Source organism: Vanacampus margaritifer, chromosome 9 (genome assembly GCF_051991255.1).
Source record: "Vanacampus margaritifer isolate UIUO_Vmar chromosome 9, RoL_Vmar_1.0, whole genome shotgun sequence".
NCBI lineage: Eukaryota > Metazoa > Chordata > Actinopteri > Syngnathiformes > Syngnathidae > Vanacampus > Vanacampus margaritifer.
The window spans coordinates 16,199,551-16,224,103 of NC_135440.1; the positions used below are offsets into that span (position 1 = coordinate 16,199,551).

Genomic DNA, 24,553 nt, shown 5'->3' on the forward strand with positions numbered 1-24,553 from the left:
TGTGCCTGTGATGTCTTTGGATGCTGTTTAAATGACCGACGAACATCTCAGATGAAAGGGCAGGAATGCTCCATAGGAAGGGACATATAGCTTAATGAACGCTGACTCAAGTGACAAGTCGCAAAGTGTGCAAAGTGATGTTCCTCATTAGTCTAGAAATGTTACATAAAGACATTCATTACATTGTCCACTGATGATAATTTAGTCCATTTTAGGCGACTGATATTTATGTATCCAATTATTATTATTATTATTATTATTATTATTATTATTATTATTATCATCATCATCATTATTATTATTATTATTATTATTTTACCCTTTGGGGTCTTTTTCCCAAAAGTAGACTCGACTTTCTAAGGTTAGTTCGATTATGTGTTTTAGCCGCGTTTATGAACTCCTCAACACCAGCACACTTCTTTGAGTGATAGTGGAATGTTAGTAACAACTTAAAAATACTTATATGACGTATGTTTTGTCGTTGTTTTTAATTTATGTGAATTTGAACTAATAAAGCCAGAAGACAATAGATTATTTGAGCATTTTAGGACAATAACCGAACAGATGATGTTCAACGGACGACGCCGTGAAGCTGAACAAGCGCTCTTAGTTGCTTCGTCTGCTTTGTGAGCGATCAGCGCGCTGCAGTCAGTCGTACAAGTGGCGGAACAACTGCCACCGCAGCGGATGTTTCTGATTCGGTTGTCTACCCCAAACCGAGATTTAAAACTATTTACGTCGATGAGGAGCGAAAGGTAACGAGCTCATTTGATTCTCGACAGCCAACCTGTCCATGATGAAAGCAAACGTTTTAGCGGCGATATTAAGTAGCAGCTGGCGTTGGTTGAGCTTTTAGCCGTAGCATGTTAGCCATAGCATGCTGGACGGAAACAAGATTTGTCACGGATTAACAAGATTAAATGGTTAACGTCGCAGCGCATCACATTTTATTGTGAGTTATTGGGATACAATTGTTATGTTGTCGGATTCAAGTGACATACATTTGCTAACATTGTCAACATTTTACTCAGCAAGACCTTTTCGTTGTAAGAATGATGGAAATGGTTAGTCAGGTAGTGTGGTTGTGGTTATCCTGCCTGTAGATTGATTGCCTTTTTGTTTGAGTTAAGAGTTTGGTTTATGTATTAACTAGCTAGACTCGAGTAAAGAGGATTAGATTAATGCAAAGGGATTGCCGACAACGTCTGTTCATTAGGGACAGGAGGCATTATTATGCGCTCTCCTTGAAGTCTTTTGGGGGCGTCCGTGTTATGGAAACCGATTGTGTAATAACGGTACATCGTGTTCATGTTGTTATTTTCGTTTGCTGTCCCTTGGAGTGAAGTCACCGGGTCAAGTTGAGACCCGAAGCAGCTGTTAAATTCTCCTGATGGTAAACAGTGTTGAATGCTGAGACTGGATTGTGTCAATGTGTTCTTGGGTAACACATGATGGACCTGTTTTATCGATGCTCTACTTTTGTGTATTTTTCTCCTATTAAAAACACAATTCTTTCAGGTGAAGCCTTGTATGGAATGTCAACCTCACAGAGATACATTGAATCCAAACCAGCTGGTAGGTTTGTCTTATCATTATTCATTTCATTTCTAATGTATGTAATTGAGCTAGATCTCCTAATGCAGTGGTACTCAAACTTAGAGTAGTGTAGTGGGCCAACATGTTCATGAAAAAAAGAGGCAGAGCATACTTAGCGAATGCACTGTATTGGATAAAAAAAGAGCCACATAACAGTAACATGTATCAGTTTGTTTATAATTGTATTAATTCAGGCATTCTTTCACATACCATACCACTAGTGGTACTCATACCACACTTTGAGCACTACTGTTTTTATAGCTTTGTCATGTTTCTGTACAGCACGGTTTGCTGACATGGAGTGGCATACGCCGGACTTGTCAGAGAAGGTCCTGAGTCGCCTGGGCCGCCGGTCTGCAACATCGGACAGTGGGGACACAGGTCTTGGCACATCAGCATCTGACAGCACAGAAGGTGACTTTTGCCTATGGTTCCGTCAGCAGATGTGTTTTACAATTGCAGCCCTTTTTTGTCACTGCAAGGTCAAACCACTTCCTGGAGTTACCTTACCTTCACTTCTGCTTCCTGCAGTAACTGTAAAGACGTAAATGAATTTGTAAAAGAACGTGAAATGAGAGCAATAATGTGTCAGGATTTAGGATTGTAGGCTCCAGGACAAGGATATTATAATTAATTCCTATTTATGGTTGGATTTATACAATATGGTTCAAGCGATGCAATTCCAATGTTCCATTTTTTCCGCTCCCGCGTGGCACACTTCAGATATGGGTCATAGCAGCTTCAGAGATTAAACATTGAATTGTAAGTCTTCAGATCTCAATCAGGCCTATTTCAAATGTGGATACAAACGGGCAGATCACATGTACCCTTTAACGCGAGCCTGACAGCAATGAAATATGTTGATTGCGCATACATGTCTACCCAAGCACACAAATGTAAATCACAACTATACCAATGCAGACAGAAAGTAGAATAAGGGTGAGGTGCGTTGTGTGAGTGGCGGGTTCAGTCCAGTTCGACTAAACAGTGCACAATGTTTAATATAACATTTGTTTTTGCTACCCAGTGTCACGTCTGTATGTGTACGGGCATATAGTTTTGTGTGTAGGTTGTTTCAGATGTTCAGTAAATGTAAACACTAAACATGATTTTGAGTTGCTTGAAAACAGGTCAACAAATAAAAAATAAAAAAGGGCACTAAAGAGAATTGGGTAATCTGACCGGCATTGGGAGTCAAAGTTCAGCTTTGGGTTGTAATTTCAGGATGAAACTAAAATGCACTCTAGCTTTCACAGGTGAACGTAATTTAGCATTCTCTAAACTTTTGAATGCACAGGTCCAAGTTTTTGGTAAATGTATCAGTACTTTGTCTAACAAAGAGCTGAATGACAAAATTCACAAGTGGTGTTTTTTTTCTTTTCTTGTCTGACCTTGCTCTATCTGTGTTGCAACCTGCTAATGACACTCTGGTACTCTAAGCTCAGTGCATGGCCACTTCCCTCTGCGAACATCCTGTTTGAAACCTTGCAATGGCAAGGTACTGTTGATCAGTTGCTAGTCATTGTCCTGGTCTCATGATTTCAGAATATGAACAGCATGATGACGTGGACTGTTTCAAGAGATACTTGACTCATTTAGCCATTTTAAGCAGTAAAAAAGTTAATATTTTGTCTAGAATTAACGTGATAACGTCATTATTTTTCATATACAAATAACTCGACTGTTTTCTGGGTTTGGTCATGTGACGTTAGCAAACTGAGCCGTGTTTCCTTAGCACCTGTGATGTCATTTTCAGTCAACAGCAAGTGACAAAATGTGTTTTTAAAGTTACTAATTGTATATGAAAAATAATGAAGTTACTGCATTCATTATCGATTCAATATTATCTTTGAGTGGCTGAATGAGTCAAGTATCCCTTTAAATACCATTTGTAATTGAACTAAGAAATGTATTAGTCGATTCATGGCTCAACATCTGTTTTGAATTTTGCAATTTTGAGAACAAAGTTAGGAAACATTGAACAGTTTGACATGTTATGCAGAAGTTTTAGAGAAGGTCAATCTAAGTTCACCAGTAAAGGTTATTGTGCGATTTAGGTTCATCCAGATAACAGATTCTGTGGTGTGTTAAAGACCTTTTGAATCAATGATTTTTGCATGATTTAAAGCACTTTATGTTCTCCTAGAGTCCAATGTTTACTTTTGGCACACGTCTTTAGCTTGGGTCGCATAAAACATCAACATTCCCAGCAGGAGCGAAGCGTGTTTGAAACGAATGGTGATGCAGTGCCTCGTTAAACACTTCAACGTTATTTAAGCCTTGTGTCTGCACATTTTTGCCTGAGCTTCAGTGTGTATCTGGACATTTGTCACAATAGTTGACACAATTTTAAGTTTTAGCTTAGCCTTCATGCCATTTAAACTGACAGCAAAGTATAGCAATATGGCAATTAAGTCCAAATTTAGCATCAGTAAAGACACGTTGCAAATAAAACGGTGTACATCATGAATAGAATGGAAATTAAAATAAGATGTCAAATCTTTCTTCGAAACCCTTTTTTTTTGTATTGGATTATCTATTGTAGCTCCCTTGAATTTAGCCAGAGTCTGTTTGGCAGGTAACTATAATTACAACACAATTTACAAAGGCAGGAATGTGTGCTGAGCAAACATTTCATAGAGTAGTTTAGACTTGTTCTAGTCAGTTAAGAATCAGGAACCCTAGAGGTCTATTTTGCATTGGAAGTTAATCAGTGAAAGCTTGCTTCCTTTTATTTCCACTCTTTTCTTCTACTTTTTGTTGTGATTGTAAATAGTATCTAGTTTGTGGAAGATGTAGCTCAAACAAGACAACACATTTCAAAAGTGACCGTGCGCCTGTGATGTGTTAGCGTGAGTGGGAGGAGGAAAGGTGCTTAAATAAGCGTCACCCACAGATCACTCTGTAACTTGAGAGGTGGGCTATAAATACCCTAACCTTTCCTGTGTTTGCCTAGTTCGATGTGTTTGCTCGGTGTTGGGCACAAGCTGCTTGAGGACAATACTCTTTTGGTCACAAGGCCTACCCGCTGCGTCGCTATCAGCTCTGCTTCTTGGTGTGATTCACTGTTGCTGAGAAATGCACGCCTCAGACGTCTTTTTGGATTTAAAGGGTCCCGCCGCTCAGCGATACAATGCGACTAATGTGCTTGTTGCCTTGGAATGACTGCCTGTTTACGAGACTTGAACAGGTCTCTGAGGTTTGTAAAGATATTGTTTAGCATTTTTTTTGTTTGGTGCATAATGTGAAGACACTTTTTGGGAATGGTTCATAGTGTAAATTGGGTGTGTACATGATGTGTAATCTAAGGGCGTTCCTTAGTTCTTGCAAAACTTTGATCGTGTTGCGAATACAATCTTAATCCATTAAACATAGGTTTTATAATGACAGTAATGCAATGCAGAGGGTTAGAGGGTTGATTATTCAACAACAAAGTAGGCCACCCACAGACACTGACTGCTGTGTCTACTAAAATAGTGCAAATAGCCTGCAGTGCTCCGTATTCTGCACTGATCCTTTTTCTGTACATCTGTATATGGAACAGTGAGATAATGCGTTGCTAATTTTACCCATTTTTTAATTGGGTTACAGATTTCTGCAGTTCCAGGAGCAGCCCCTCTTTCCAGCCCATTCGCAGTCAGATCCCGATACCAACGGCACATGTCATGCCATCTACGGCCGGAGCCCTGGCCTCGAAGCCCCAGGAAGAGTCCCGATCTTCCTCCACTTCCAGAACATCGAGTGCCGCCACCTCCAAATCATCCTGCCTCTCCAAATCGGCTTCCTCACCCAACCTGGATGCCCAGCCCGCTATGGGAAGCGAGCCCACCGGGCCAAAGCCAGACTGCCTGAGCCGCTATCGAAGCCTGATCAATGGGCTGGACCACTCGCTTTTCCCCACGGATCACACACGGATGGATGAGGGCCAGAGGTTTGACACTCCTGCCGTGGAACCTACCATGAACCAGTCAGCCTTGCTGGGGGGTTTGTGCCCTGATGTCAGACTCCGATTACAGACTACAGGGATTAGAGACAACTCAGACTTTGCGTCTGAGGTTTACAGAGGAGGCACGGATCACAACTATAAAGTTCTCCCCGAGACCAGGCCCGCAGTTTCTCTTCCCGGTGTTTCTATCCCCAACAACTCTGCCAATCCCAGGTCCAGCCAGCCTGTTGGCGTTTATGCGAGCCCGCTTAGCCTGCAGACACAGGCTCTCTTGAGGGAACACGCAGGCACCAAAACGTACGATCCAGTGCGCCATGACCGCTCTGGTGAAATATTGGGCTGGCAGCAACAACAACATAAGCAACAGATGGACAGCATACGCATGCAAGTGGAACAAATGCAGGTATGCTGTTATTCAATATTACAAGGTCCGTATACAAATACAAGACTTCATACCTGTAAAAACAAACTGTATTGTGGTTTCCATGAGGTGGTAAAGGGTCATCACAATTGTCCAGTGGAACACCCTTGTTTTTGGAACATGAAATGGGGACAGACACCGAGATCGTCATTGGAAAAATAATGTTGGGCTAGACTACACAAAGCCTGGGGGCATGCAGACACATTGGCCTATTTAAAAGCAGAATATGAGACAAGTAAAATGCACTAGAATTGGTGTGACAATTGATTTATATAAATATTGAACTTGATTATAAATCTCTTTTTAGAATGACGTTTTCCCACACGCAATTTACAAAAATGTTGCATGGCACACATTGCACATGAGTTAACTGTGTTTAGTCTTTCATTATTCTTAACTGGTAGTTATTTTTCATACGCTTGTCAAATTTTCATAAAGTGATAGTCGTGAAAACAAATAATCTGTTGGCTTGATCTCCTGGCCGGAGACTATAGTATGATAGTGTAATAAATGACGTCCATGTGATTGTCCTGTTTATGTCTCTCTGTCCTAGTTGAGCGCTGGGGTGGGCCAGTACCCGTCTTTGTACCCCACAGCCATGCACTCGGATTCTGGCAAGTGGGACGCTCTGGTGAAAGCCAGTGAAGGACTGCTAAAGGAGAAGGAGCTTATAATAGAGCGGCAAGTATTTCCACTCATTTTACTACTCGTGTTTGGTTAACCTTACCTTAACATTGCCGCCTTTTAGCTATAAGGATCCTGGAACATTTCCTTTCACTCCTCTTTATTTCTTGCGCTAACTCAAAATTTTAAATGTGTAAAACTGGGACAGTAGTTTAAGCACTAATCCCAATATATATCTCACACACAATAAATTTCGTAGTGTAAATTTTACCCTGCAAAAGACTACATTCAGTCCCAGTCTAAACAGACTAAACTTTACACTCGGAAGAGAGTAAAATACTATGTATAATTAAAAAAATAAAAATACAAACACGCTCAAGGGTTCAGGAACAATTCCACAACCTCCAGCATGGGAGACAACCCACTCTATCACTTGAGGTATGCCACGCCTACTGCTGGATAACATTGCTGGTGTGTCCAAAAGAGACCAAAAATGGTCGTATTTATTTATTTATTTATTTATTTATTTTTACTCTCTTCCAAGTGTAAAGTTTACTCTAGTTTAGACTGGGACCGAATATAGTCTTTTTAGAGTAAAATATACTCTACGAAATTTACTGTGCAGATTATAGCAAGTGGTTTTAATGCCATTTTATTTATGCAGACAAAAGCAGCATATGACTCAGTTGGAGCAACGTCTGCGGGAAAGTGAGATGCAGGTCCACGGAGCCTTCTTGGGCCGAGGTGCTCCCTTCGGAGATATGTGTTTGCTTCGACTACAGGTGAGCAACTCGTGCAAAACCACACCGCAAGCCCCTGCGTTGCCATCGCTGTTCTCACATGCTGCGTTTCCGTGCCGACCTCATGGTGACTCACATGACAATATCGCAGGAAGCTCAGAGGGAGAACACGTTCCTGAGGGCACAATTTGCCGAGCGCACAGACTGTGCCACCGTGGAAAAGGCGGAGGCGGAGCGCAGGCTCGGCACAGTGGAGGCCGAGACACGCCGACTGACTGAAAACCTGAAGGAGACGTGCGAGAGGCATACAGAGGAGATGAAGAAACAGGAAGAAAGGGTGGGTGTTTACCCGTCTTGGTTGGCTTCCTTAATGTGTGTTTCGCAAGCTAGTAAACCACAAAAGGTTATGAAAACATCTATGAGTTGATGCTACTCCAGAAAATTAGAAAAAAAGATAATTGAAAACAGCAAATACACTTCTGCAATTTATTTAGTGTAGAAAACTTGCATTTTGCCACTAAGTCACAGTACACTCGTGACTTGACATAATTGAGGACAATTGATTTAAAGGTGGTGACAGATTTTACACCACTTCTCTTCGGCCTGCTTCTTGCTCTTACACTTATTATTGTGGTCTGTGTTTGCAGATTAAGTGCCGAGACAAACATATCAGCAACCTGAAGAAGAAGTGTCAGAAGGAGTCGGAGCTGAAACGAGAGAATCAACAGCGCATTGAGACGTTGGAACGCTATCTGGCCGACCTGCCAACATTAGAGGACTACCAGAGCCAGAACAAAGAGGTAAGAACGGTTGAAGTTGTAGCTGAAAGCAACTTAAAGGGAAAGTCAACCCCCCCAAAAATGAACCAGGCTTAACCTGATCTTTGTTGTTTATGAAATATGTTTTTGCCTTAGCTTCAGGAAGCCGAGCAGCAGGGAGCTCGGCTGCAAGAGAAAGTAAAAGAGCTGGAGGCCTCTTTAGAGGCAACGGGCTCACAACTTCAAGAAAAGGATGCACAGCTGGAGCAGCAGAAACGAAGGGAGAGAGATCTGCTGACCACTATTACTGAGTATGTGTGCAAGCACAAACACATGTAGTAAAGTGCGCACTGTGTGTATCAAGGTCATAATAGTTTTGGATTCTCCATTATAGTTGTTTTTTTATTTTGTTTTGACATGTTTTTTTAATGCATTTTATTTTAAATAAATTTTAGAGCGGGTTTGTTAGTTTTTATTTATTATTATTATTATTTTTTTATTAGTTTTGAGAATTTTTGTACTTTTATATATGGCATATTTGTCAAGTGGAAGGCAAATACATGTAAAGTAAGCCCGAAAGCTCATGTACGAAATGGACAAAATAAAAATGGGCATTTTTGCTAGTAGTACTGTAAACATACAATTTTATTTCAGTTAGTTATCTCTCGTTTAAATGATTTTTTTTAATCCGTTTTTTCTTTGGTTTTCATTAACTAAAATAACCTTGGTGTGTGTTTATACGCTGCTCTTTGCCATAAATATAAAAAGGTGACAATGTTTTCTATGCATCTTCTTCAGCATGCAGCAGCGGGTGCAACAGGGCCTTGAAGATGGAGCCCGTCTGCCATCTCTGGACATCGAGAAGCTGAGAGGAGAGAACAACACTTTAAGAGAGGAACATCAGAAACTCAAGAAGGTTCGCTGTGTTTTCATATATAGCCTAGAAATTAAATTGTAATTCTAAGAACTGCTTTCTTAACCAAACAACATATTTACAAGATGTATGACAATATCATCAATGTTCCCTATTTTCTTGGCAGGTTATTGAGAAACAACATAGGATGATGGAGCAACTGGGTTCCCAGATTCAAGTAACTGACTACTTGCGTGCCTTGTAAATGACTTTCTCAAGTTACTGCCATCTTTTAAGCTTTTATTTTTATTTGTCCTCTGCAGGCTTTGGAGGTGCAGTTATCCCAGGAAGAAAACACATCGCAAGCTCTAAGAGAGGATGTGTTGGCCAAAGAGCAAAACATGTCTGAGCTCCACATAGCCATGAAAGAGGTTAGATAATTGCATTCCGAAACAACCTATTAGTTGCTTCGATTGCAGAAAATGTATTTAATGTTAGGCTAAAGCTTATTCTAGCCGCTTTCTTCTAGCTGTCTTCCCAAAACCAGGAACTGATGGAGCAGAACCTGACCCTGCAGGAGCAGATGAGTGAGTCAGAGCAGAAGAACACCAACGAGGCCTCCTCGACTCTGCAGCCGTCTGGGGCTCGCCTGACACAGCAGCTCCACAAGGAACTCGCTTCCTGCCTCAGCGACTTGCGCTCCTTGTGCAGCATTTTGACCCAGAGAGCTCAGGGACAAGACCCGAACCTCTCCCTTTTGCTCGGTCTCACATGTAAGCTTGAATTAAAGCCTTTCCTTCTGATTTTGGCGATTCTAAGATTTTTTTTATGTTTGTTTTTGTAGCACCCATACCAATGGGGGAGCACGACGAGGACTGGATAAGTCCAGAGGTGCTACACAAGAAGCTGGTCGAAGCACAACAGCTTCGTCGTGATGTGGAGGAGTTACGTAACCTAATACTGGACCGCTACGCACAAGACATGGGCGAAAACTGCATCACCCAATAGCTTTGCCCCGTTTCACCTCAGGAGCAAAAAAAAAAAAAGGGCTTGACCTTCAAGCCTGGTTACTGAATGTCAGGATGCGGAGCGGGTTTCGGTTTTCTTGGAATGCAAAGGAAAGCCTAAATTATTTTGGCTTCTTTTGACTGACAATATGTCAATTTTCGAGCCTGCTTGTAGCACAGTCTTCCCAGCCTACTGTTAAGTTCAGCTATTTCAGTCCAAGGGCTAACAGAAAATAACTTACCTCTAATGCTTGATCCTTGAATATTTGTTTATTTTAATGTGACTATACTATAATTTACCAAACAGTCTTAAACCTTTTTCACTTGAGTGGCTAGATAGACTTGTGTAAAAGTCCCAGAAATATTTATTTAACTCTAGATTTCCCTCTTTGGGGGAAAAGATCTAAGAAGCGGTTGACAATCAACTAGAAATACATTTTGTCATGAAGATGTTGCCACCATGCCATTATTTAAAATGGTGACAAGTGAAACATCTGCTGTGTTGTGAGGTAGAAGACTTTGTACCAAACCAGCGTTCTACACCAGCGCGCCTTCGTCTGTTCAAACCAAAGAAAGCTGGTCGAGGCAGTCGTGCGAAGTCGGAATGCTTTCGCCCCCGCCGACCCCCCCGCCAATCCTTATCCAACCCCTCCGTCCACCTCTGCTGTAGACCTGGTTCTCGCTGAACACCATCGGGTGCCTTTCTTTCATATTTTTGCTTACGGTTTTCATTCATTTTAGACCAATCAGAGGCTGCTCACAGCTCGTTCTTCCAGTATGACATTTCTCCCTGAGCATCAGCCACTAGGATGACAGTCCATACATTCCCTGACTCTGAATGTAGCAGACGATGTAGGATGTTAGCTTTCCCTACTTAAACGTGTGCCGTTCTATATTAGTCCATGTATATCTGTTGCCATGTACATTTTAATGTTAAAATAGTGGCTCACTCATTAGGTGAATGAATATATGAGTGAGAAACAGTATTCACCTTCAGTATTTATTTATTCTTCTCTGGACTGAGTGTGAACATGTTGTGGGCCTCCTATTATGTTGCTGTAATAATTCGCTTGTCATTAACAATGTGCAAAGGTTCCATGAAGTGTTGGCTTTGTTTCCGCATTATGACCTGATGTTACGAGTTTGTTCAGCTGTGTTAAAAGGGACATGTTTTAATCCTACGTGATGAGCATAGGGCTGGCTGGATCACCCCCCGAGTTATTTCACAGCGTTTTTAATAGTTTTTCTCAAGTTTTCCCTGACATAGAGCAAGCCATTTTAAGCAGACTTTAAAGGGAATGAAAAGGGACTTTTCATGCACAAATATGCAATAATTATCCAGGACACAAGCCATTTCATGGGACCTTTTAACCTTAAGATGCGCAAAATTGAAAGTCAGGATCTGCATGCCTTAATATCGCTCGAGTTTTTCAAAAGGGAGAATTGTTTATATGGTCATACCTTTGGTCCTTTGTAGTTCCCTATTTTAGAAATAAAGATGTTAAATTTTGGTCATTGACTTTGAGACTTATTTGTAGCCTTAATGTATGTAGTAAGTTTCTATAAAATTCAATGCATGAACGTGCTAATTAACTAAATATTTACACGTCACACCTCGCGGTGACACGTCAATGACAAATCGGTGCATTTATGTACAGTTCAAGCACAGTTTGGGGAGAAATTTGGGGTCGTCCCTGTATTTGTGTTAAATGTGGAGGTTTGCATGAAAACTGAACCTTTACAAACTGACGTCATCACACGTGCGTAATTGTCTTTAAAACTACCTGTATTACGTTTTGCAAATAACTTGATCTGTGACGTAATTTATTGCGTCAAAAAATAACCATAGAAATAGTGGCGCGTGCACAGAACCATTTCCGGTTAGCTCGCTCGCTGGCTCGTGTGTTGCTACTGGCAACACACTACAAACATTAAAAATAAGCTCCAAGAAAGCCTCATTCTCCAGTCCAGTCATGAGTTCGCCTTTGTCGATGCTTAAGAAAACGAGGCGCATCCCGCTTCAGTGTGAAGAAAATGATAGACGGTAAGCAGTAACACAAGTTGACTAAAATATTTATACAGCATTACGTTCAGGAGACTTCCGGGGGAATATGTCACGTGACCTTAAAGCGCTTTTATAAACATTGTTACAGTATTCTATTGCATTTATTAAACGTGTTCACAGTAACTTTGGGTCAAATCCTACCCTAAAAATCAATGGTGGATACAGATTTTAAGTGTTTTTGTCCTACAGGGGCAAAAGAGATCTGCCAACAGGTAAGCTGCAGATCACAACAGACTACAATATGTATCAGATCTTTCTTTCTTTTATTATTTTTTATTTTTTTAACCCTTTAAATTAGAATCTCAGGTTCTGGATGACCCAAGTCCTCCTGTGACCAGTCCCACTCGACCAAGTGATGCTAACTTTATCAAGTTAAAAGCATCTAAGAAAGGTAAAGGCACATGTGCAAGTCTGAGAACTGTATTTGCAAAGATTATAATGCATATTTTGATGAGTCAAACATAATTTTAGAATCACTAAGTATAATATAGTGAAGTAAGTTATACACAATTACAAACTGCAAACTTTTGAGAGATACTGTAGGGATCAAGTGGTTAAAGTAGAGAGAAGTTTTAATTTCTTATTCCTATTCAACATTGTACAGTATGCTACCTATTAAGAAGCACTGAGAAAATGTGTTCAAGAAAAGTAAACGAGTTGAGCTGAGTTTTCAAAATCGTAGTCTCCAATCTTCTCGACCTGAAGTTCAGCGGGCCACTGGAAAAAACCTCCAAGTTTCAAAGAATTTCATTGTCATGAGCGTTACACTGGTTGGATTTATTTGATCGTTGTGTAGTATTTTTACAAGTCTTCAGAGTACTTCCTGGTATGAAAAACCCACCCCCATCTTATACCGTGAAAACTCAGGTGTTGTGCCAAGCGACTTTGAGCTGATGTCTTCCATGATGCAGCGACTGGCCCTGCTTGAGAGGAAGGTCACAAGCCAAAAAGAAGAGATGGTGCGCAAGGTGATCACTCTTGTTTGTTATGATGAAGAACAGAACCCGTCACTCACAACACAATCTCTTTATTCTTTGGAAGGACAATGTTATTTTGATTTTGAGGGAGAAACAGAAAGCTCAGCAAGAATCAGGTAATCACTCAAAATGTTATGAAATAATTCTTTCTAGGGCTGCATGATATTGGAAAATCATGCGATATAGTTGCTGAATATAGCAATATCGATATTATTGCGATATTTAACATGTATCTAAAGAAATGACATTTTTATTATCTAATGAAAGAATTACATTTTTTTCATGCAGCAAAATAAGAAAACTGAATATAATCCTAATTAATTATTAAATAATTAAACTATTCACTCTAAAAACAGTTGGGTCAAATGTAACCCAATTATGGATAATAAAAAAAAATTACCGATCCACCATTATTTATGGATCAATTTGACCCAACTTTCTGGGTTGTTTTATACAACAACAACCCAAAAAAATTTGGAACCAAGTAAAGGATCTAACCAATATTTATGAGTTGTTTTACACTAAAAGACCCATTTCTTGACTCAAAGTTGGGTCAAATTGACCCAAGTAGAGGATCGGTCCATTTTTTACCCATGTTGGGTTATTTTTGACCCAACATTTTTTAGAGTGTTGGAAGGCGGTGCACATCACTCTAAAAAGAGTAATAATTTGTTTACTTTTGACCCAACTGTTTTTAGAGTGCACAAACTTATTGCATCTCTTTGCGATATGCATATTGCATGGTCCCCTATCGCAATATCAATATTTTTTCGATATATTGTGCAGCCCTAATTCTCTGAATTTGTGGCGGATATTTTATGACAGAGCGTGGCCATGTTGAAAGTTGCAGTCATCTTGAAAGAAGGTGTGAACAGCTACAGCACCAAGTGGATGACATGGAGGTGCGTTTTTATCAAAACGTTTCCAAACGATTCATTCAGTAATTTATTCGTCACTGTCTTCAGAGCTTCCTGAATGACTACGGTTTGATCTGGGTGGGAAACAGGAAGCTCACTAATGCAGCACAGCAATCAAACAGCTCTGTCACAGGTACAAGCCACCTACTTTTCAACTAAAAAGGGCTGCTAACATGCTGGGTATTCTACCTCTTTGCAGGGATCTCTGTCGTGCAGAATTTCCATATGGATTTTGACCTTGTGATACAGACCATTAAGGAGCTGAACATCCTGGCAGGGGAACCATTCATACAATCCACACCTACGGGGGCGCAGTTGGCTCGAAACGATCCCGTGCAACTGAAGCTCTACAGCAACGGAATTGTCATGTTCAACGGACCTTTCCGCTCCTATCAGGAGAAAAGCACGCAGGTTAGCTTGTTAAGACAAGATGGCGCTATAATACTTGATCCAAGCTCCAAATGCCTTTCAGACTCTATTGCAGGCAGTTCTTAAAGGGGAAGTCAACCTTAAACATTTCTTGACAATAATATATGTGACGTTACTAGTCTAAATATGACATTATGATTAATACTACATTTGGAGAATATGAGTTATGAAGCAAAATCCAGCCGTTATATATAATCCATCTCAGGGAGCGGCCATTTTGCCACTTGCTGTTGAGTAAAAATGCCATCCCAGTTGCTCAGGTTTCAGGCAACGACCAATCACAGCTCAGCTTCAGAAAACAGGTGAGCTGTGATTGATTGTCATTTTCACTCAACAGTAAGTGGCAAAATGGCCGCCTTATGATATAAATAAAAACTACTGGATTTTGCTGCTTAACTCATATTCCACTTATGAAATATTAACTCATTTACTGCCATTGACGGCTATAGACGTAAAAAATGAATTTGAACTATTAGTTTCACATTTGTTTCCACTTTTGTTAACAAGAGTATGAAAATCTAGAATTTTTTTTATTGTACATTTAGAACAGATATAAAATGTGTGATTAATCTTGAGTTAACTAGTGAAGTCATGTGATTAATTACAATTAAAACTTGTAATCGCCTAATGCCCCTAATTAAAAAAAGAAAAGAAAAGATTATTAAAAATTTGGAGTGTCAGACGATTAAATTTTTATTTTTATTTTAATTAATTAATCACAAATTTTATATCTGTTATAAATGCACACCAAAAAAAATCTAGTTTTTCATACTCTTGTTAACAAAAGTGCAAAGAAAATGTGAAACTAATATAGTTCAAATGAATTGACAACAAGTGGGACTGCATAGAACATATTGCCAAGAGTTTTTTGGGGGGTTGTTTGGGTTGACTTCGAACAAGTTGCGTAGCCTTTTCATGCAATCTGGCTCTCTTTGGGATGTTTGGGTCTCCTTGCAGCAATGCATGCAGGATCTGATGGAAGGCTATTTCCCATCTGAGCTTCAAAGCAGATTTCCAGATGGTGTGCCTTTTGAGGTGTGTACCCATCGTGTTGCCACTCCACTTCAACACATAAATTGAAAACTTCTCTGTGTTTTGTCACACAAAAGGCCCATGACAGACGACATGAGGAATTTGTCCTCAGAGAACCATGCGATAAATTTCCTGGTAAAGGCCATGCTGTGCGAGAGAAAAAAGAGGAATCGCCAGTCAGAGTCGGCTCGCAGTGTCCTGGTTGGTCCTGCACTTATCTAATGTCACAGAGTTTGAAATCCATTAATAACCAATCATGTGTGTGTTTGTTTCACAGCTAAGCCATTAAGCACAAATCAATTCCTGAACAGGCTGCCAAAAGCGGTGGTGAAGGCGGGTCGAGTGATGAACATCAGGGACTCTGTGCGGACAACTTTGCAGGTTTGAACAGCATCATTCACAGGTGATTAATCATGTGACCTGTACAGAATTTCCCAATTCCGGCTCATCTTTTTCCTAGGGCTCATCTGACACACGCAACAACTGCTCGGCTATCACTGTTGATACACCAGCACTGCAAGCAATGAAGGACAGGTAGTCACAAGGTTATCATTTATTGGTACTCTTTAGACCAGAGGTGGGCAATCTCGGTCCCCGAGGGAAGGAGTCCTGCAGGCTTTGGAGGTTTCTCACTTCCAACACAAGCTGATTCCAATCAACAGGATTGTTATCAGGCTTCTGCAGAGCTTGCTGATGAGCTGATCATTTGAATGAGCTGTGTTGGAGAAGGGCAACATGCAAAACCTGCAGGACTCCGGCACTCGATGCCCAACTTTGCTTGAGACAAACTTGCAATCTAATGTGGTCTAGCTTAAAAGCTATGTAAAAAACCCCAAAAAAAAACATAATAGTTGTACAAAGTCTGCAATTATCATACATGACATCTTGTCACTTTTTCAAGCACGCCCACAATCACCTCCGACCGGCCTGCCTCTCCACGCAACATCGTCACACTTAAGGTCAAGTCAGAGGATGGCGATCGCACTTACGTACTGAAAATGTGCCTCTCCGAAACCGTCGGCCACCTCAGGCAACATCTGGACACACATAGGTAAGCTTAAATATTTCGGTACTACTGTATGTTAGAATCAACATGCCCGCTCATGTTTGCTGCAATTGATTCCTTTACAGGGGTCATGACCTGGCTGGCTATGACATTATCAGTGCATACCCTCAGTGTCACTACCATGATGACTGCCAAACGCTCGGGTCATGTGGGCTCACGACCAATGTTACTCTTCTTCTGCGAGGAAGGAAAAACACAAATAAAACATCCAACTAAATAAGATGACTTTTTGTTTCTTTAAAAGTTGCATTTTACTCTTGTCTGTGACATTTGTGCACACTTTACATGTAGATACACAACACCAGGGGTAGGGAACCATGGTCCTTGAGAGCCGCAGAGCTGCCTGTTTTAGAGGTCTCCCACCTCCATCACAGCTGATTCAAATGATCGGCTCATCAGCAAGCTGTGGAGAAACCTGATAGCAATCCTGATCATTGAATCAGGTGTGTTGGAGGAGGGAGACAAAAAGGTCAATTTTGAATGAGCACATGGATTATCCTCTTATGTTTGTATGCTAACTTCCCTGTTCTGACTGTACTTTTATTTTCCATTTGTTCCTGTTATTGCCTGATGATAGTTTGTGAAAGACAGATCTGCAAAAACTTTTCTATCTAAGGGGTTTTTGCGTGGACAAAAACTAAACTTTTTGCAATGTTAATATGACAATTAGATAAAGCGTTTTGATTAATACTGAAAAATGTGAAAATAGTTGACAAATACCAATCAAGATCTAAACGTGTGTTGATTTGTTTCTATTGACAATGTAGATATACAGTACAAATGTCAGTCATTTTAGTTTACATGCTATCTGCGTTCGGTATATATGTTATTTTTTTCTATTTTTAATAAATAAATAAAAAAGGAAAAGCCGCGCCTTACTCTAATTTATGAATGAGTGTTCCACGTGGATTTATTTTCGAGTGTTGTCGAATGCGCTCTTTGGCGTTGCCAATGACGTAAACAGCTAATCTCGTCTCATTGGCTAAAAACCCGGAAGTTAGTAAAATAGATATTGTAACCTGTTATGACCAACTAGTAAGTACAGGGTTGCATAGTTCGTTGACTGCCACTAGTTGGGCGATAAAGATTACACTGAACATTTGGTGGAGGTTTTGGTTTCTGGACAACCATGGATGAAGTGACAGGAGCTGAGCTCATTGCTGAGTCTCTTATGAATCAGGTTTGTTGAAAACTATTGTGGTAACGTACCTTTAATTATATGACGGTGTAGTTGCGTTCTTACACTTTGGAGGACGTTTGTTCATTTGTAACGATCAATGTTTGTTTTAAGCAAACTTTTTGTTGGGACTATGCGTATGGAGATATATATGCGTGTCAAAGTTCACTATGTCAAGCTAGAGTTATAGTGCAAGTTAGTGCAGTATAATCGCGGACGGTGGACATTTACAGCTTTTTTAGACGAGACATATATCAGGAGACATAAAATGCGCGCACACACACAAAGCCAAAGAAAAATATTTTGCAGTGGATACATTTGCATGGTGATGGTTAGAAAATAAAGACGATGAAAACAATTTTGGATGAACTTCAAATTGGACTTTTGAAATTAACACAGTACAAGAAAGTAGATGTCCCAAGGGCAGAGAACAACATTCCCTACTCCCCTCAGGATCTCTGTTAATATGTGACACTGGATAGATATGACCCTGCTAGTAATCTTAAAGTTTCTTAATACATGTACAAATGTCTTTACAGAAAGTGGAATACATGTTTGGCATTGTCGGTGTTCCTATCATGGAAGTAGCCATGGCTGCTCAAGCTGCAGGGATCAAATATATTGGCATGCGCAATGAACAAGCGGTAAGCTGCTCTAAATATTCTGCTCCGTTTTTATGAGTTCTTGTGTTTGATCCAATCTTACATATTAGGCCTGTTATGCTGCATCTGCTGTTGGATACCTCACAGGGAGGTAAGACTTGTGATGTTAGATATAAATATAAATGCTACTAGTGTGTCAGCTTGATTCCGGATAGTTCTCTCCACCTAGACCAGGTGCCTGTCTGGTGGTGTCAGGACCTGGACTTATTCATGCTCTGGGCGGAATGGCCAACTCTAACATGAACTGCTGGTATGAATATATATATATATATATTTATACATTTTTTTAAGTCTGTCAGTAATGCCCCTCAAATAGGAACCAAACTGCCACAAATTGAATTTATGTGTCACTAAATGGCAGGGGTTCTCTGTACATTGTGAAGTAGCATTTTGAAATGTATTTTGTTTTGTCACATGCAGGCCAGTGGTTGTTATCGGGGGATCATCAGATAGAAGCCAGGAGACAGCAGGGGCCTTTCAAGAGTTTCCGCAGGTAATAAACATGTGCATGAGCATATAGCTAAAGGTGTTTGCCTCTGCTTGAATTCTTTTTTCTTTTTTTTTAGGTGGAAGCATGTCGACTGTATAGCAAATTCTCTGCAAGGCCCAGCAGTCTGGAAGCCATCCCTTCCGTGATTGAGAAGGTGACCCGTCATCTTTATTTGAGCGTCTTAAATTGATATTGAACAGAGGTGAACAGACTTTTCAGTAATTTGATAATTTGTTCCCCCGCGATCAGTGGACAGAGCCGTGGCTCGAATAGCAAAATATCTGTGGGTAATTAATGCCTCCTCAAAAAGGTTTCCAATCGCTAAACGAGCCTAACACAAAATGGCACTTGAGCACAAAAAACATAAATAGAAAGTCTGTGAATAGGTGAATCCCCAAGTCTTGAAATGCGACTATTGATATTTTTTGGCTTTACAAAGGCTGTTCGCACAAGCATCTATGGGCGTCCAGGCGCTTGTTATGTGGACATTGCAGGGGATATGGTGAATGCCAAAGTGGACCGGAGCAAAGTCAGGTTTGTCATTTTGCTCTTGTCTGTTATCCGATGCTAAACACAGCATTTCCCCATTCAACTTACGGTGTCACTCCTGCAGATTTGTCCACTGTTGTCCTCCCCCTCCCGTTTGTCTGGCCGACCATGATGCAGTGACGGAGGCCATCGCTGTCTTGAAATCAGCTAAAAGACCTTTGGTCATCATTGGCAAAGGTAACATAAACTACCTGCTTTCTGTCTTAATAAGAGATCCTCTATTTCCTGGTTTTGGCCCACAGGTGCAGCCTACGGTCGAGCAGAAGCCGCCCTGAGGGACTTTGTGGAATTGAGCCAATTGCCGTTCCTTCCAACCCCCATGGGGAAGGGGGTGCTGCCTGATGATCACCCCAAGTGTGTGGCGGCTGCACGCTCAAGGTAGAACGCAAAAATACCTTTCACAGAAATTTACTGACATTCTGCTGGGATTAGCTATTCAGATTAATAAAGTCAAATTGTTTTCATTGTAATCTCTGTTAATTTCCTTCAACAAAAATAATTCTTGAAGGCCAGTATGCTGGGGTCAGTAACAGTAAATATTCACCCAATCCTAATAAGGTATATCGCTCATAAGATGGACAGATATTTGTGCCACCATTTTTGTTCTTACAGTACATGTTTTAAATTTGTTGGAACTCATTCATATACTAAAAATGAAAACAATATTCTGAAGGTGAATAAAGGATTTGTTTTTGTTTGCTATCTTTTCTCAACTCCAATCCAACGGGTTGAAATGAAGAGCTCTTCTCCAGACAGATGTTGTTCTTCTTCTTGGAGCCCGTCTCAACTGGATCCTTCATTTTGGTCTGCCGCCTAGATTTGATCCAAATGTCAAGATCATCCAGGTTGGTAATTTAAGTCTTAAAGGGGAAGTCAACACCCTAAAAATGATTGACAACAATAGATTCTATCCCGCCCCACTAGTCTAAATACAGTGTTTTCGTTAATATTGCGCTAGTGGAACATGAGCAGCAAAATCCAGCAGTTTTTAAAAAATCAATATCAGAAGGCAGTCATTTTGGCACTTGCTGTCGAGTGAAAATGACATCACAGTTTCTCAGGTACCAACCAATCACAGCCCAGCTTCAGAAAACAGGTGAGCTGTGATTGGTCGTTGCCTGAGCCCTGAGCAACTGTGATGCCATCTTCAGTTGACAGTGGCAAAATGGCGGCCGCTAGTTGGATAAATATGGCTGAATTTTGCTGCATAACTAATTTTCCACAAATGTAATATTAATCAGAATGTCATGTTTAGACTAGTGAGGTCACATATAACATTTAATGTCAAGAAATGGTTAAGGTTGACTTCCCTTTGAGTGTATTTTTCTTATTTTTATTCAACAATGCTTAACTGTATTTAAAAAAAAAATGTGATGTGATAATGCATATTTAATTTCAAGGCATACTAGTTTTGGATGTTAATTAATTGTCACACCCACAAATGTCTAGGTGAGAAATGAAGGAATATTCACCTTGTAGTGTGTTTAATGGCTCTGTGGTTACTGTTGTCATACTGTGTCCTGTGTGCAGGTTGACCTTTGTCCTGAGGAGATGGGAAACAATGTAAAGCCTGCCGTTGCTCTCCTGGGAGATATCAATGCAGTCGTTAATCAGGTGCATAACACTCAAAACTATCATCTAAGGGATTCACTGATATTAGACGCCAAAAGAACATCTTGTATGTTTTTGTATTATTACCAAGTATTATTTTCCTTTCTCCTTCAGTTGCGACAGTGTCTTATTAAAGATGGCTGGAAGTATCCTTCTGACACAGAATGGTGGAGCAACCTAAGGGAGAAAATGGCCAATAATGCAAAAATGTCAAATGTGAGTTTTGACTATTTCTTGAACAAAAAAAAAAAGTAATGAACCTTCTTCACATAAAAACAGGCTTGCTTTTCACCTCACAAACAAACCTGAACTGGCTGCCAGAGATCTTTTCCAAAACATGATAGACAAAAAAAAAAAAGCTCATCGTTATTATTGTTTGTCATCTTAATTAATCATGTTCATACTGAGCCAATCGATCTAACAAGATAAAATGTCATTTTTTATCAGAATAATTAAAATGGAACACCTCCTTATATGTTTAGTGTCCAGTTAATCTAACAAGCATGTTTTTTGAAAGAAAGTAACGTACAAGAACCACATGTTTATTTTCTAATTTATTTGAAGCAAGTTTTGTTGTCCTGATTCTCCACAGGCGCTCGCTCTTCCGCCAACAATACCCATGAACTACTACACGGTGTTTCACCACATCGCACAGCTGCTGCCACGTGACTGCATCGTTGTCAGCGAGGGCGCCAACACCATGGACATCGGACGCACTATGTTGAATAACTACTTACCTCGACACAGGCAAGCAGAGCTTCATCTAAGGGAAGCCTTGTTGTTGGAGTGGCGGGAAATGACTTATGGACATTATCGGAATGAGAATTCTCTTTATTGGTCAAGTATGTTAAATCATGCAATGAATTTAGCCACAGTAGTTTAAAGCACTCGAAATAAATGAATAATGAGGTTGGAAAGTGATAGCATTAATAATGTCACATTTTACAGTGGATCAAGTATTTAGCCCAAACTTATTTAGTCTGTTGTGGTTACTCCTGATGACCTTTAGGTTGGATGCCGGCACTTTCGGAACAATGGGAGTGGGTCTTGGTTTTGCTATTGCTGCAGCTGCTGTGCAGAGGAGCGAGAATAAAGGTCAAAGGATTGTCTGCGTGGAAGGCGACAGCGCCTTTGGCTTTTCCGGCATGGAGGTGGAAACCATGTGCAGGTAAGCAGCTTTACTGTCTTTCTTGATGCTATATATCATTTGTAGCCCTTTTTTAAAAATGTTTAAAAAAAATTTTTTTTAACAGGTATAGCCTACCGATAATCGTGATTGTTGTGAATAACAACGGTATATACAGCGGATTGGACCCTGAGACGTGGAAAGAAATGGCAAAAATGGGGGATTTGGCCAGCATGTGAGACAAAAGTCATTGTCTAAATTGTGTCAAATCAAATGTTGTTTGCTGTGATGTGTGCTTTTTGTATTACTCATCCTTATCTGTATCCTTAAATAATCAGAGCGCCTCCTGTGAGCCTCCTGCCTGAGGCGCGCTACGACCAGGTGATGACAGCATTTGGCGGGCGTGGTTTCTTGGTGAGGACGGCGGAGGAGCTGTGTAACGCCTTGCAGCTTAGCTTGAGTGACTGGGAGAGGCCAAGTCTTCTCAACGTGCTCATCGACCCTTCCTCAGACAGAAAGCAACAGGTACACAAGCTCTGCTAGGTGAACAGCTATGAGGTTCGAGATTATTTAATAGCCTACAAAAACATTATGTAGATCCGCTAGGATTTGACGGACATGTCATCATCTGAAGACACACACACAGAAAAGATTTGTAATAAGTTGAAGGATGGAGTCCAATAAGTTGCCATTCCACTTATGTCCTCTAGGAGGAAGTATTGCACTTTCTTTGGCCCATCTCCCAACCCATTCAATGTGCACAAAAAAATACCTTAAGTTACTAGTTCTTGTTGGCTAATGTTGACATTTTTTATTCAGGTCCTGCACGTTTGACAATTAATTTAATGTAACCATATAGTGAATGAAGGGGCATTGTTGTGCAATGTATTAAAAGCACAATCAGTAATTTCCAACCAACCAGGGGAATCCAATTTTACTGAATTGGTCTCATTCCTATTATATATTTACTTAAAAACAAACAGTGTTACCTTTGTTGTGAAGGTAATAATGATGGGTTTGGAGGAGTGGACACAATGGCACACAAAGAGCTGATTGGCTCAGTCTCTTATTTTTTTTTTTAATACAAACAGGGTTTATTTACCTTTACTAGTTTCGCCGTCCATTGCCGCCTTCCTCAGAAGCAATTTTAACTATTTACGAGCTGATTTTCTGGCACCTGAAGATGAGAACAGGTGAAATAAATGGCTAAGCAACAGGAAATAATATAAACAAAGGCTATAACTCTGAAGCTAGTGGGAATTAAAATCAGCAGCATTCCAGCTGGTGATTATTAAAAACCAATAAGCAGCTCAGTGTTTATTTGACTGCAATGTGTCCCTGAGCGCTAATCCTTCCAGTCCACAAGTGCACTGTGGAGCTGCTCCTTTCCACTCACAATCCCTCAACCTCACATCAACTTGACCCCTCTATTTCTGGTCCCTTATAATTAGAAAGCGGGGCCCTCTGTGTTTATGTTGAATGTATCTACGCAACCCTCCGTGCGTGGTGGCATAGATACATTCAGGTGATGGAAGGTTCCATTGAGGCACTAAGCTCCATGGTTGTGACCTTCGTTTTATTTGACGATGGATGCCTGGCAGTCAGTTTGTTAGTCAGAATCCCAGCCAACAATGAATAACTTACAAATTCCAACTATAGTTTTAGAGAAAAAAAACTTATGGTTGTTTTTCTGTATTTGCAGGAGTTCCCTTGGCTGACCCGTTCCAACTTATAGAAGGAAAGTGAATCTTTTTTGCTATTACAACCACTAGAAACTTAAAACATGATTGTTTCTTAATGAAGGTTTTAAATATTTTTAAGTAAGAAAAGGGAGGGGGTGTTCTCAATGACTGCCAAGCATTGAGTGCTAGCTTTTGTTTGTGTAACTTCACTACATCAGTGTCAATTGGCTAATATTTGGCTAATATAATAATTGGCTCATATCATTTCTGCAAATATCGTTGATTTTGAATTACTTAAAAAATTTAGAGCCCTTGGTGTGGCATGAGAATGAAATATTATTCATCCGAATGTAATGTCATCAATATATGCAGTGCTTAACAAATGTAGTATACCGCCTGTTATAAACATAAAAGACCATCCAACATTAGAAAGTGCGAATCGAACGTTTTCGTGAGCTGTGTTTTACCATTTTGATCAGGAATGAAGAATTTAAAATGCACTTCACTTTTTTTATACCCGAATTTGAGACTGCTCTCTCGGCTTACCTGAAGTCATAAATGAATGAATGAATTAATATTGGAAAAACAATGTGATTTGGGTGTTGAATATTGCGATATTTAATTAACAAGCAACTAAAGAAATGACATTTTTATTATCTATTTTTTTTTCATGAGGCAAAATAAGCAGGCTAATACATTTACTAAGCACTATGTATAATGACATATGCCCATATTTGGACAATTCTAATGCATTATCTTGTCAAAATGTCTGCCCTGAACAGAACAACTGTACTAATGATAAAGGTGGTGCCTTGTATTAACTGA

At 40.1% G+C, this 24,553-nt stretch overlaps 3 protein-coding genes across 4 annotated transcripts; all 3 read left to right on the forward strand.

Moving 5' to 3' along the window:
- The first annotated feature begins 615 nt into the window (after positions 1-615).
- cep85 (centrosomal protein 85) lies at positions 616-11,464 on the forward strand. The gene is made up of 14 exons (XM_077576113.1): positions 616-755; positions 1,519-1,575; positions 1,879-2,010; positions 5,188-5,945; positions 6,517-6,644; positions 7,252-7,369; positions 7,479-7,664; positions 7,975-8,127; positions 8,242-8,396; positions 8,884-9,001; positions 9,126-9,176; positions 9,262-9,369; positions 9,468-9,711; positions 9,783-11,464. Exons 2-14 carry the CDS (start codon positions 1,536-1,538, stop codon positions 9,944-9,946), a joined length of 2,355 nt encoding a protein of 784 aa, XP_077432239.1. The 5' UTR covers positions 616-755; positions 1,519-1,535; the 3' UTR covers positions 9,947-11,464.
- Positions 11,465-11,827: 363 nt separating this feature from the next.
- Positions 11,828-17,178, forward strand: ubxn11 (UBX domain protein 11). 2 transcript variants are annotated; one of them, XM_077575944.1, is made up of 14 exons: positions 11,828-11,989; positions 12,200-12,222; positions 12,309-12,401; positions 12,878-12,978; positions 13,052-13,103; positions 13,813-13,889; positions 13,953-14,037; positions 14,104-14,315; positions 15,291-15,368; positions 15,443-15,566; positions 15,643-15,746; positions 15,826-15,899; positions 16,267-16,416; positions 16,497-17,178. In XM_077575944.1, exons 1-14 carry the CDS (start codon positions 11,919-11,921, stop codon positions 16,645-16,647), a joined length of 1,395 nt encoding a protein of 464 aa, XP_077432070.1. In that variant the 5' UTR covers positions 11,828-11,918; the 3' UTR covers positions 16,648-17,178. The 2 variants fall into 2 exon arrangements, with proteins under 2 accessions (XP_077432070.1, XP_077432071.1); XM_077575945.1 differs by lacking the exons at positions 13,813-13,889; positions 13,953-14,037.
- A 277-nt stretch (positions 17,179-17,455) lies between these two features.
- On the forward strand, positions 17,456-23,884 carry hacl1 (2-hydroxyacyl-CoA lyase 1). Its single transcript, XM_077575868.1, has 17 exons — positions 17,456-17,611; positions 18,148-18,252; positions 18,321-18,361; positions 18,440-18,520; positions 18,691-18,763; positions 18,837-18,914; positions 19,200-19,294; positions 19,374-19,486; positions 19,552-19,687; positions 20,049-20,154; positions 20,840-20,923; positions 21,035-21,136; positions 21,513-21,667; positions 21,930-22,088; positions 22,174-22,281; positions 22,385-22,571; positions 23,749-23,884. Exons 1-17 carry the CDS (start codon positions 17,561-17,563, stop codon positions 23,779-23,781), a joined length of 1,707 nt encoding a protein of 568 aa, XP_077431994.1. The 5' UTR covers positions 17,456-17,560; the 3' UTR covers positions 23,782-23,884.
- Positions 23,885-24,553: the final 669 nt, after the last annotated feature.